Below are 14,290 nucleotides of genomic sequence, written 5' to 3'. Positions count from 1 at the left end.
CCCCTCCGATAGTCCGATTTTATCCGAAACTATTCGGAACATTTCTGGTGTCCGAATAACATGGTCCAATATATCAATCTTTATGTCTCGGCCATTTTGAGACTCCTCATCATGTCTGTGATCTCATCCGGAACTCCGGACAACCTTCGATACATCAAAACACATAAACTCATATTACGAATCGTCATCGAACGTTAAGCGTGCGGACCCTGCGGGTTCTAGAACTATGTAGACACGACCGAGACACATCTCCGGTCAATAACCAATAGCGGCACCTGGATGCTCATATTGGCTCCTACATATTCTACGAAGATCTTTATCGGTCAAACGGCATAACAACATACATTGTTCCCTTTGTCATCGGTATGTTACTTGCCCGAGATTCGATTGTCGGTATCATCATACCTAGTTCAATCTCGTTACCGACAAGTCTCTTTACTCGTTCTGTAATACTTCATCCCGCAACTAACTCATTAGTCACATTGCTTGCAAGGCTTATAGTGATGAGCATTACCGAGAGGGCCCAGAGATACCTCTCCGAAACACGGAGTGACAAATCCTAATCTCGATCTATGCCAACCCAACAAATACCTTCTATGACACCTGTACAACATCTTTATAATCACCCATTTATGTTGTGACGTTTGATAGCACACAAAGTGTTCCTACGGTATTCGGGAGTTGCATAATCTCATAGTCTGAGGAACATGTATAAGTCATGAAGAAAGCAGTAGCAATGAAACTGTAACGATCATAATGCTAAGCTAACGAATGGGTCTTGTCCATCACATCATTCTCCTAATGATGTGATCCTGTTCATCAAATGACAACACATGTCTATGGTTAGGACACATAACCATCTTTGATAAATGAGCTAGTCAAGTAGAGGCATACTAGGGACACTTTGTTTTGTCTATGTATTCACACATGTACTAAGTTTCCGGTTAATACAATTCTAGCATGAATAATAAACATTTATCATGAAATAAGGAAATAAATAATAACTTTATTATTGCCTCTAGGGCATATTTCCTTCACAACCAAGAGGGGAAAGGACACATATTATGGTTACATAGAGGAGATATGGGAAGTTGACTATGGACGCGGTTTGAAGGTCCCTTTGTTTCGGTGCAAATGGGTCAATCTGACATGAGGCGGGGTAACGGAAGACCCTCTGTACGGAATGAAAACAATGGATCTCAACAATCTTGCATACGTAGACGAACCATTCGTCCTAGCCAATGATGTGGCGCAAGTTTTCTATGTGAAGGACATGTCTACGAAGCTGAGAAAAAGAAAAGATAAGGAAGCGAATACATCATACGAGGAGCCAAAGCGCCCCATAGTTCTTTCAGGGAAAAGAAACATCGTGGGAGTGGATGACAAGACAGACATGTCACAAGATTATGAAAAGTTTCATGAAATTGCTCCCTTCACAGTGAATATTGACCTGAGCATACAGTTAAGTGATGAAGATTGTCCATGGTTACGGCGCAAAAGGACACACGTGAAGAAAAAGTTTCACACCCAAAGATCCCACTCTGGGATGTGACCGGCTTCACTGTCATCACTTTCTTCTCTAGTGAGTTTTCGGACTTATATATCTGGAAAGTCCCACTTTGGACAAACCGTAGGGAATCTTTGTAATAGTTAGGGTGCTTATGTGTTTTGGCATTTGAAACGTGTACTTTTGTGCTTCAGACAAACGTCATCAATTTTCAACCCTTTCTGACTTCATTTGTTATTTTTCAGCTCATTTATTGATATTTTGAACTAAATGACCCTGAAATTGAAAAGCACTACAAAATGAACTCTGAAAAGGCTGAAAGTTGGCATGGTACCATCATTTCACCCACATAGCATGTGCTAAAAGGTTGAGAGGGTTATGGCAAAAAAAGGATGCACTTCATGTACAAAATGGACAATCTCTTACGAAGTATCAGGGTTTCGGACAAAACCTCATCTATTACAAAGGCATTTCATTTTTTTAACTTATTTCAAATCCAGACTTTTTGTGCGTTCAGTATGCACCATTCAAAGCCACGTCATCAATTTTCAACCCTTTCTGACTTCATTTGCTATTTTTCATACATTTACTGATTTTCTTTGAGCTAAATGACCCTGAAATTGAAAAGTGCTACAAATAAACTCTAAAAGGTTGAAAGTTGGCATAGTATCATCATTTCACCCACATAGCATGTCCTAAAAAGTTGAGAGGGTTACGGCAAAAAATGGATCCACTTCGTGTACAAAATGGACAATCTCTTTCGAAGTATTAGGGTTTCGGACAAAAACTCATCTGTTACAAAGGCATTTCAGTTTTTTAAACTTACCTAAGTTTTACCAAATTGAATATAATGATAAAACACACTAATATTAAATAGAAGAAAAAGAATCACTGAATATTCTATTTTAAAGTAAAGTTATTCACAAACTAGTGATTCACACAAATTTCAAATAATTCAAATTTAAACTATTTAAATTTGAAAACTACTCGCACTAACAGAAAGTTTATAATTTTTTTACCTAAAGCAAAAAGATTCACAAAGAAACTCTAAATAAAGTAAAAAACAACTCAGAAATAAAAGAAAATAAATAAAGCTGGAAACAAACAAAAAAATTAAAAAAGCCCGCCTACTAGGCCACAACGGCATGCATACGACTAGAAACCCAACCTGTAGTTGGGCCAGGATGCAGGCCCACAGGGCAGCGCAGCAGACGTAGGCCCAGAAGGCCTGCTTTAGAGAGGAGCTCGAAGGAGCAGCCTCGACTGGGTTTATTAACCAGTGCGGCTGCCCTTCGCTCGGTGAGGTGGGACTAAACTTCGTGCATCGCGGGTGGCAGTGCACCACCTTTAGTCGCGGTTGGTGGCTCCAACCGTGACTAAAGGGGGGTCTTTAGTCCCGGTTGGAGCCACCAACCACGACTAAAGGTGGTCACTTCCCGCCGCTTCGCCTGGCCCAAATTGACCTTTAGTCCCGGTTGGTGGCTCCAACCGGGACTAAAGGTCCCTCCTATATATACAACACTTGAAGAAATTTCAGTTTTCCTCTGTTTCTTCCTCAGTTTCTTCCTTTCCGTCGACGACGTACCGCCTGCCCCGATCGACGCCGTCGCCGCCATCGACGCGCCGCCCCCGATGCGCCGCCCACGCCGTCCCCCGTCGTCGACCCCGACGCGCCGCCGCCATCGCGCACTGCCCCTCCCTCGAGCTCGCGCGTCGCCGTCGCCGCCCCGATGCCCCGCTGTGAGCCCCTGCCGCCATGGCCGCCCTCCCATCGATCGAGCCCTCACACACACATCCATATGACACACACACACACATTTTCTTATTTTTCTTATTTTCTTATTTTCAGTTTTTTTTAGTTTTTTATACTTTTAGTTATAGAAATGTTAGATGAATTAGATATATAAATGTTAGATGAATGTTTTTTTAGTTTTTATACTTTTAGTTATAGAAATGTTAGTTAGATGAATTTTAGATATAGAAATGTTAGTTAGATGAATTTTGACATTTTTTACTAGATGATTTGATGTATATTGAAAAAAGTTTGAATTTTACATATTTCACGATGCAACATTTGATCCAATATAACTAGATGCAAGAATTTTGACATATGTCAAAGTTTGAATTTTGACATATGCAACATTTGATCATATGTCAAAGTTTGATCTAGTGAAATATGATCAAATATGCAACATTTGATCATATGTCAAAGTTTGAATTTTAACATAGATGCAAGAATTACATAGATGTACATTTGAGAGGAAGTTTGAATTTTGACATCCAATGTAACTAGAATTTTGACATTTGATCCAATGTGTAGCAACTACTATTTGCAAAAGTTGCATATTTTAATGTTGTATTTGCAAAAGTTGCATATGTATTTGCAATTAATTAGTATATGTATGTATAGTACAATAGATTCTCTTAGTCCTTTAATAAGGGATTTATCAAGAATGCCCCCACTATGGATGTGCACAAGATCCATTTTTTCCGATCTCATCCACGTACCCTAGCTTCTATATGTCACCTTGTCTTATGTCAAAGTATTGAAGAAATTCATGGTTTCATCGTTAGCCGGATGTAGCAGGCGCATGATGGTACGAAACTCTCCAAAGTTATTTTGGAACGGAGTTCCTGATAGGATAATTTGCTTTTTGGTACGAAGTTCAGCAAAGGCCTTCCAAATAGCGATATTCGGAAGGCTCTTGCTGAACTTCGTACCAAAAAGCGAATTATCCTATCCGGGACTCCGTTCCAAAACAACTTTGGAGAGCTTCGTACCATCATGCGCCTGTTACTTCTGGCTAATGATGAAGCCATGGTTTTCTTGAATCCTTTGACACTAGACAACGTGACATATAGAAGGGTAGATGAGATCGGGGAAAATATGGACCATTTTCTGCACATCCAGAATGGCGGCATTTTGTTAAATCCCTTAAAGGTTAAGAGAATCCGTTATGATTTTGAATCCTATTCCTATAACCAGGGACTAAAGGTTTTCCTCGTATATACGAAATCACAATCCAATCATTTAAAGAATGTTACATTTGCATAGAATTTGTTCTCAACGTCAACGATGCCCGGCCTGCATCCTCGTCGTCGATCCGTTCGCGATGATGTCCTGCTTTAGAGGAGTCATGTTTGGGACTGGGCTCCGCCGGGCTGGCACTGGGAGGTGCTACCTTCAGGGGCGCGCCGCTTGGTGAGGAACCTGGCTCCGGGTCCCGTCGTCGACCCGGAGCTCCTTTGGTGGCGTTCGCGTGGGCCACTTTCGGTGCGGAGGCAGCCGGCCCCACCGGAGGTGGCACGTCGCCGTGTCAGGGAGGAGGACGAGCACGTCTGTCGCTACATGGCTGTGTTGGACGTCAGGTTCTCCAATACCTGGCAGGTTCTTCGGGGGTCTCACCCGAGCTATGATCCTATGATGGTTCCTCTCTCTGGGTGTCCACCGCCCGCGCCTCAGGAAGAACGAGTGAACTAGATTATTCGATAGTATTCGATCTGTATTAGCTAGTGATGTATTCGAGATATTCGAGACGATGTATTCGAGATTATATTCAATGATGCTTATTAATTATCTAGATTATTTGAGATCCATATTATGTACTATGATTCAGTTTTTCCTTATTGATTGCATGCATGCATTCTAATTTGAATACTAAATTGTTTTATATTTCTTCTGGATTAGTTAAATAAAAGCTATGTCGGAGAATACCGGCAGAGAAGGAGAAGAGGCCATGTTCAAGATCATATGCTCCCCGAGCCGGCTAGATGAGAATGAAGAAGATGACGGCTCCCAATATATGAACAATACCGGGGAGGGTGATATGATATTCGATGAAGACGAACAAATAGATGAAGTCCAGAACTATGATGATCTTAAAATAACAAATACCGGCGAGGTATATTTATAGAAGCAGGCATCTGGTGATCATCACATGTTTTAATTTATATATATATATATATATATATATTAACAGATTGATCTTTCTTCTTTCAGCCCTCCGGATCGAGCAAATCTTCTACAGGCAGCAGGATAGTTTGAGGCCCGGCCAAAAAGTTGAAGGATGGCGTAAAGTACAACATCGATGCCATCAAACCTAATAACCGCGCGAACCTAAGAAGAATGCGAACAAGTTCATTCGTCAATGCGGAGTTCTTGTGAAGAACCAAATCCCGATCTCCATTCAAGAATGGAAAAAGCCAGCAAAGGAACGTCCAGATCTTACTTTTGTCGACCAAAGAGCAAAATATCGGCTTTGGGAATCTCCCATGTCACATTTCACCCTACCAGATCATTTCACAGATGCAGATGTGGAGAAAGTCAAGAACGCTGCTCTTAGGAAGATGGCGATAGCATTCAACAACCGCAAGAAAACTATATGGGCCACGTACATCAATGCGGGAAAGAAGACTCCAGAATTCAAAGGAAAACTGGAGAAGGCAAGAGATCACTGGGACGCTTTCGTGAAGTTCAAGGTATCAAAAGTAGCTCAGGAACGGTCAAGAATAAACAAGATCAATGCCGCGAAAAAGAAGTGGCACCATAAGCTGGGGCCAGGTGGCTACGAGGTGGCCCAGCCTAAGTGGGATGTAGCTGAGCAACAGATGGTGGATCCAGGGGTCACTCCTGTTACATTAAGCTGGCCCCCCAGGTCCAGGACTTGGTTCTATGCGCATGGGGGGCGTTGGACCCAAAGACAAGCAAGGTTTTGGAGCAGGCAAGTCTTAAAGGAGTCGACCTCAGTTTACTTGTTGCAATAGAAGAGCCTCGAACGGGGGTGTTCACGCCCAACAGAGAGAACGAATAGCTTTATGCGCGCCTTGAAGAATCCAGAACACCCGGGAAGAACACGAGGCAAAGGCGTTGTTCCGTAGTTTGAGGGGTTTGCGGACTGGAACGCCGACTACAGAAGCCGTGCGAGAAAGAAGATGCAGCAGGAGAAGAAGAGGAAGCTGGAGGAGGAGCAGAGGAAGCAAGAAGCAGACCACCTTCAAGACCTAGAATCAAGGCACGCAGAGTTGGCACTCGCTTTCCAGCTACATCGACTCACTTAGCTAGGAAAGGGGGTTTCAGCAGCGGCAGCATCTAGCGGATCCAGCATTGGATAGCACCGTCCCATTCATGCTGAGAAGCAGCGTGGGTTCCACCCTGGGCGATGATGCACTGCTGGATAGATACCCTGTGGATGACATCATAGATACGACAAATTGTGAGCTACACTTTAAAATGAAGAACATATCCATGAAGGTAGCAGATGGCGTTGCTTATACAAATCCCCCGGAAGAAACCTTCCATTGCAATCCGATTCCAGCTAGCTATGCTCGTGTCGCGGTTGATGAAGTGGTGGCACAATATTCAGGGCTAGAGCTTGACATTCTTGGAGGTGACAATGAGCGCACACTGGGAGAGGCCATACATGTATCATTCTATGGAGAAAGGATTGCATCATCTATGCAAGGCCACCGACACTGCATCAGCCGGCTCCTCCTCCAAGTCAGCCACCGCCTCAGCAGACTCCTGCTCCTCCAAGTCAGCCACCGCCTCAGCAGACTCCTGCTCCTCCAAGTCTGCCAACGCGTCAGCCCACCCCTCCTCCAAGTCCAGCACCGCGTTAGCCCACTCCTCCTCCTCCAAGTCCGGCATCGCGTCATCCCAGTCCTCCTCCTCCAAGTCAGGCACCGTGTCAGACCTCTCCGCCGCCTCAGCAGGCTCTGCCACCTAAGCAACAGCGGAAGAGAGGCGCCACAGCTACTACGACGGCTAGCGGTACAACAACAGGCAAGAAATTCAGATATGGTCCAAGCCTCAAGCCTCTTCCGAGGTTGCCTGACGAGAATGTATGAATTGCATGAATGGTACATGAAAGAAGCCAAGACTACCGATTGAGAGTCCCTCATGGTGAAAATCGAGGCAGAGCATTACTACCATGAAAAAGCTCTGTGGGTTGAGTTTCAAGAACTATTTCAGTTATTTAATCAAGATGCACTCGACAAATCTATCATCAGTTGCTATTGTCTGTAAGTGATTTCTTTCTGTATTTTAAGTCTCTAGCTAGCTATAGTGCTCGTTGATCATTACCTGTAATTATCCTCACTATATTCTTTTCTGTGGTATTATGCAGAATGAAGATCTATGAGATATGAAAAAAGCTGGACGCTATGGCATTGGGTTCATTGACCCAAATACCATTAATGAAGAGACATGGTCACCTAAATATGATCGACCATACTAAGAGAAAGCCTCGCTAGAGTTCTTAGTGCGACTAAACACCCAACGAGACATACTACTTCCTTACAACTTCGGGTGAGTGACACTATCTTGTACTACAAATTCTATTTTTTGCTTACTAGATATTAATAAGTGTAGTTGATAAGTTATGCACATGCCCACTTAATTATACAAACGTGTGTGCATGCAGTTATCACTGGATCCTGCTAATCCTTGAAGTTGACGAGGGAAAATTTGAAGTACTGGACTCGCTACTTAAAGAGGTTAATGACTACACAATCGTGAGGGGGGTGGTTGACAGGTAATTTCAATCATTATCGAACTATATGCAATCCTCTTTAGTTCGTCATTTTCTGATATCAACTAATTAATAACTCATTTATTTATTTTCTTTTCCGGCGGGCAGGGCTTGGAAAAAGTTCATCAAACAGGTTCCAGGCCAATGGAAACGAAAGCTGAAATGGGTGCGACCCAAGGTAATTAATTAAGTAGCTAGTACTAGCTAGCTACCATCTCTTTAATTCTAGTTTCAATATATACCATTATCATGCTTGATTAATTATTATCTGATTGAATCCTATTCTCGTAAGGGCACTGAAGCAGGCGCCGGGGACTGATTTATGTGCATACTACGTTTGCGAGAACATTCGCATGATGACGTCCAAAAGGAGCAGAACTGATAGAGAGCAATGGGTACGTTTGATAGAATAATATTCACAATTTTTACATCATTATCTAATATATATACACAGAACCAATACATGCATATTGATCTCCTTTAAAGATGAAGGACATGCGGGATAAGCTCCTACCAACGAATCGTGTACAAGCAATTCAAGAGGAAATAGCAAGGATTTTTGCTCGACCAGGTCATAGATTCCAAAGGAGAATTCCATTACCCGTTGTAATGCCTCCATGTAATGATCTGCAAATTGTAGGAGAAATTGTATATACCAAATTGTATATATATATATATATATATATATATATGCGTGAATGGTCGTGCGAGAAATTCTATTTATATATATGCATAACGTGTACAATATGTAGTAGCATAAAATATGTTTGAAATGAAAAAGAATTAATAAATGGAAAACACAAAATTAAAAGGAAAAATAAATCATAAAACCATACATCCCTAAAGGTCTCCCAGCCCCCGGCGCGGGCTCGTGCCACGTGGTGGGCCTTTGGTCCCGGTTCGTATTGAACCAAGACTAAAGGGGGGGGCAACTTTAGTCCCCCACCCTTTAGTGTCGGTTCCAGAACCGACACTAAAGTGCCCTACGAACCGGGACTATAGCCCGTTTCTGCACTAGTGGAAAGGAGGGATTTCCTTCCTCCCCCTTTGACCAACGACCCTAGGGCCTTGGAGGGCAAGCAACCAGCCCCCTCCACGCCTATATAAAGATGGGGAGGCGTTGAGGGCAGCCCCCTTCGACCCTTGCCCGTTACCTCTCCCAACTCCTCCCACGTTTCACCTGTACGCGCTTGGCGAAGCCCTGCCGGAAATGCGCTGCCACCACCACCATGCTGCTGTGTTGGTCCTGATCTCATCTACCTCCTCTCCCTCGCTGGATCAAGAAGGAGAGGACGCCGCCGAGCTGTATGTGTGCTAAACTTGGAGGTGCCGTCCATTCGTCACTAGATCAGATTGGATCGCGATTGGATCGTGAAGAGTACAACTACGTCAACCGCGTTACGACGCTAACACTTTGGGTCTACAAGGGTATGTAGACACACTCCCCGCTCGTAGCTATGCATCTCCTAGATTAGATCTTGGGTGTTTCGTAGGAAATTTTTTGATTTTCATGCAACTTTCCCCTTCATCATTTCATTGATAGATAGAAGAACAAGAGTTACATGGTGGTAGATACATGACTCACACTGGAGGGCGAGGATGCACCTACAAAGGAGCAGGGGAGGGGGATGCTCAGCCCAACTTAGTACAGACACCTATGGTGGTTTAAATAGGGAAATCATCACCAATCCTCTAGCTCCGGCTAGAGCCCACATGCGAGCCTCATCGCGGATGGTTTGGGTGACAATATCCGTGGAGGGTCGAGCAGCCTCAAAGATGATGGAGTTGCGATGCTTCCAAATACTCCAAGCAACGGGAATACCAAGGGAGGCAAAGCCTTTGCAAAGTGATGGTGGGGAGGTGGTCGTGGCGGAGCTCCACCAGTCGATGAACCCATCCGTCGCCGTCAGAATGGCCACCGTGAGTCTGCACGCGGTAAGGATGTCGTGCCAGATAACACATGAGAATGGGCACCCAACAGGAAGGTGATCAATAGCCTCTAAGGCTTGGTCACAGAAGACACAAGTTGGGCTGAGAGGGAGACCATGTTGAGTGCGCCGCGCGGCAGTCCATGCAGCCCAACCAGATGAAGATCTTGGAGCATAGTGGCGCCCAAGTCTTCCAGGTTGGCGCAGGATGCGACGACAGGAAAGATCCATAGAAGAGAGCCGGGTAACAAGAGTTGGCATAGCATTGCCGAGATGTGGGGATTTGACTCACTTCATAACCCGGAAACGGAACATAAAACCGCTAGATTGCACTTTAACTTTTTCATACTAAGGGCCTGTTCTGAACTCCTCCAGCTTTGAACTCCACCAACTCCACAAATGATTTTGAGTCGAACGGACGGGCTCCAAGAAGCTAACTTCTGAGAAGCTAGCCAGAGAGTAGTGCAAAAACGAGGAGCCCGGAGCCCAGCTCCACCGAAACGTAAAGTTGGAGTTCCCCTAATTTATAGCAATTCGCCACCGCCAAACATCTAGTTCGACCCCCTCCTCCCCCCCCCCCCTCACTCGATAGAAGAAATGACCCCTCGAAGCGGTACCCTCTTCCTGTCGATCGAATCGGCACCGCTCATCTGTCAAGCTTGCCCATTATGGGTTGGTTCCAGCCGGCCCACTATGGCACTAAGACAGGCCTAGATGCTACCAGCCCATGTTAGCGATGAGAAAAGCTAGCGTGGCTGCCGAACAGGATCAAATCGTTGTGTGGAGTAGGAAGCTACACTGGGAAGCTGGATTTGAGGAGTTGGGAGGAATATAGTACACGCCCTAAAATCACTATTTTTGCCAAAAAAATGTTCACCTGTGCATTTTTGTTTTATGAGGGTCCACTGGATTTGGAATATTTGCATATGTATCCTGCGGAGGCGAACTAACTTGTCGTTGCTGGTTAGGAGGACAGTGATATCCCCAGGCCCCATCCCACCAGAGTTCAAGTCATAGATTTGACATTGGTGCTCGCATTTTTCTGTATTTCTTTCAGGCCTTCCGATGATATGCTTTCAGTGGGAAGTGACATTGCCAAAGATGATGTTCCGACTCAGTCTCTCGGATCCGCACATAGGGTAGAGTGTGCGTGCGTGCATTCGTAGAGATGAGTGTATGTGCATATGAATAAGCGTATGCGTCTGTACTGTGTTAGAAAAAGATGACTAAAAGATATTATCAGACAACTGGATAATGTTCAAAAGGCATCACAAAAGAATGACCAACCTTAGAGAGGAAAACGGGACATATATGTTTATCCTTTCTTAATCATGTGATCGCCTCCACCATCACATGCATTTTATGAGCAACATCAAAAGAAAGTAGTGCCTATACATCCTTATATTTATCCAAATAATAAATGTCACACGTGTGGCATGAAGCAATCCAGTCTTGACATTTTTCACAATTAAAGTTGTCATTTGAAAAGAAAAAGAAACTGAAACTTGCCATCCGAAAATAAAATTGCCATGCTTGACAACTAAAGTTGCCATCCTCACGTCACTAAACTTGCCATTAAAAATGTTCGGAATTGCCATTTGTTTGTGTAACACGTGTGGCTCTTATCAAGATCCTATATTTGTTACAAAGGTATAGGGCATGCACATAGTTCTAGGTCATCGATTTGACAAACCAAATATGCGTTATATTTCACCAAAAGTATAATATTGGATTCTCAAGAGGATGTAGTTTCTAAACATATATTAAATATAATACATATTTAGCTAGTTAAATTGTCAACCTAGAACTACGCATATGACCTATACACTGAGATGGTGGGAGTACTAACAGTCCAACACTACAGTACTACATCCGTCCTGGTTTATTAATCCCATCATATTTTATACCAAATTTTGACTTTAGATTTAACTAACGAAATGTTAATGCATGTAACAAAAATAATATCACTAGAAACTATGTTTAAATACGGATCCAACGACATAATTTTTGCTAACATGCATTGTTATTTTGTTAGTTAAATCTATGATCAAAGTTTGGCGCAAAATACTAAGGGTGCCAATAAACCAGGACGGAGGTAGTATATACTATCGCTCACTTTGCATAGTCATCGGTATCAAGTATTTCTTGGTTTCTGCGAGCTCTCAAATTGTTCGCGTTGACTCCTTTTCTAACCATATATAATTTGGCGCTCAAACTCCGATATATACGGTATGTCGCCAGTACTAGATTCCAATGTCTACATGCATTCGCTCCATAGATCTTATACACATCCCGGTACCAATCTAGTAGTACAAGGCTTCATATCGTTCTCGCCAAATGGGATACATGTAGTAACTCATAGCCATCGTTCCTTCCTCAAGAACTTCCTCACTGGTGCTGTGTTCACCTTGCCTCTCGTTTACATCGTCCTCTACTCCACTCCATCTTTCCTCTCATATACCAATCTTGCTGCATTTCAAGCACATCGCACAAGCACAAGCCCTCCTCTCCCACCTCCTCAAGGTAAGCAAGTCGTCGTACACGCATATATACATGTCCCACTGTATATACATAGAAAATGGCTTGATTGCATGTTATATATATGCTGACCTCCATTTTTTTCTTGCGTTCCTGATTCCCCGAGCAGCTTGGCAGCAATGCGACTATACCACCGGGAAGTGGGTGTGGGATGGCAGCGTCACCGGCCCGCGGTACGATAGCGAGAACTGCGACATGAAGAGCACGGAGAAGTGCGTCAGCAACGGCAAGCCGGACAACGGGTACCTGAACTGGCGGTGGCAGCCGGCGGGCTGTAACCTCTCCGAGCTCGACCCGGCAGAGTTCCTCCGGGCAGTCCGGGGCAAGCTCCTGGCTTTCGTCGGCGACTCCACGGCGCGCAACCAGGCGGAGTCCCTCGTCTGCTTCCTCTCCACCGTGTCGCGGCCGGAGACGACGCACCGGTACGAGGAGCCCGTGGGCCACGAGTTCTGGCGGTGGGTCTTCCCGGCGCCGCACAACGTCACCATCTCCACGTACTGGTCGCCGTTCCTCGTGCGCGCCGAGGGCAGGTCGGTGGACTACGCCATGACGCAGGACACGCTGTTCCTGGACGCGCTCACCGAGCCGTGGACGGCGGACGTGGACGCGATGGACGTCATGGTGATCTCGGCGGGGCACTGGTTCAACCACCCGGCCGTCTACTACGACGACGGGCAGATCGCCGGCGTGTTTTCCCGTCCGGACGTAAACGAGACCGACATCGGCGGCGGCTACGTCGGCGTGTACCGCAAGGTGATCCGGAGGGTACTTGAGTACGTCAACGAAAAGTCGAGCGGCGACAAGCTGGTGGTGGTGTCAACCATCGCGCCGGCGCACTTCGACGCCAGGTACGCCTGGAATCACCGGGATGCGTGCTCGCAGCCGAATCCGTATGATGAGGGAGAGGTGCCCGAGGATGCGAACACGGCCGAGATGAGGAAGGCCGTGCTGGAGGAGGGGGCGGCGGCAAAAAGGCAGCGACGGGGGCTGCGGTTCGATGTGCTGGACGTGACGAGGCTGGCGTCCATGCGGCCCGATGGGCACCCAGGCGCCTACATCGTGAAGGACAGGTACTGTGCCGGAAAGCCCATGCCGGAGACGGTTAACAACGACTGCCTGCACTGGTGCGCGCCGGGGCCGGTGGACACGTTCAACGACATACTGGTGCAGATGGTGGCCGCAAGCGGCTGAAACCATTGTTCGGATCATCGTGCATTCGCCACCCACCCCGTGCTTGCGCGCGCGACCGCGAGGCCGACGGCCACGTACGCTTTTTTTTAGAGTCGTCTAAATGTCTTGTCACGTGCTTGAATTTTTTTTTGGCATCAGTCACTTCTTTTCTTGTCCGTCGGATCTACATCCAACCGCTGACACGACATTTTCCTCAACATGACAAGAACTTAATTAAGATGGCCTCAAATGAAAAAGTTCTCAACATGAGAAAGTTTCCTATTGTCCAAATGAGAAACTTTGATGTTTGGATTATCACTATCCGATCTCATCTAAAGTGCCGAAACTGTGCTCGAACTACTAAGATTTTGTATTCAGTGTATTGTTCGACCAATTAAGCATCCAAGAAAGCCTCATATGAAAAAATGTTCGAAAAGGATTGTGTTCACCTTGTCGAAACGGTCGATTTTGATACAAAAATCGTCTTAATCCGAGGTGGTATGTAAAAGTTAGAGACATTGAGGTGCGGCCCTACCATGAGGCGCAAAGTGCTGCGCCCAATCAGGCACACTTATAGTTGATGTCTGATGGGTAGCGCCACTGATGGCATGTTTTGC

The 14,290-nt window shown here is 45.2% G+C and overlaps 1 protein-coding gene across 1 annotated transcript; it reads left to right on the top strand.

The window, feature by feature from the left end:
* The first annotated feature begins 12,345 nt into the window (after positions 1-12,345).
* On the top strand, positions 12,346-13,991 carry LOC109776273 (xyloglucan O-acetyltransferase 2-like). The gene is made up of 2 exons (XM_020334926.4): positions 12,346-12,488; positions 12,613-13,991. Exon 2 carries the CDS (start codon positions 12,699-12,701, stop codon positions 13,692-13,694), a length of 996 nt encoding a protein of 331 aa, XP_020190515.2. The 5' UTR covers positions 12,346-12,488; positions 12,613-12,698; the 3' UTR covers positions 13,695-13,991.
* Positions 13,992-14,290: the final 299 nt, after the last annotated feature.

This window comes from Aegilops tauschii, chromosome 7 (genome assembly GCF_002575655.3).
Source record: "Aegilops tauschii subsp. strangulata cultivar AL8/78 chromosome 7, Aet v6.0, whole genome shotgun sequence".
Lineage (NCBI taxonomy): Eukaryota > Viridiplantae > Streptophyta > Magnoliopsida > Poales > Poaceae > Aegilops > Aegilops tauschii.
The sequence above is the reverse complement of the archived record's forward strand: the minus strand, read 5'-3'. Positions and strand labels throughout refer to the sequence as shown.

Bases quoted from the DNA above. Each gene is read 5' to 3' on its own strand.
- LOC109776273 (XM_020334926.4), top strand. From the start codon at position 12,699: ATGAAGAGCACGGAGAAGTGCGTCAGCAACGGCAAGCCGGACAACGGG.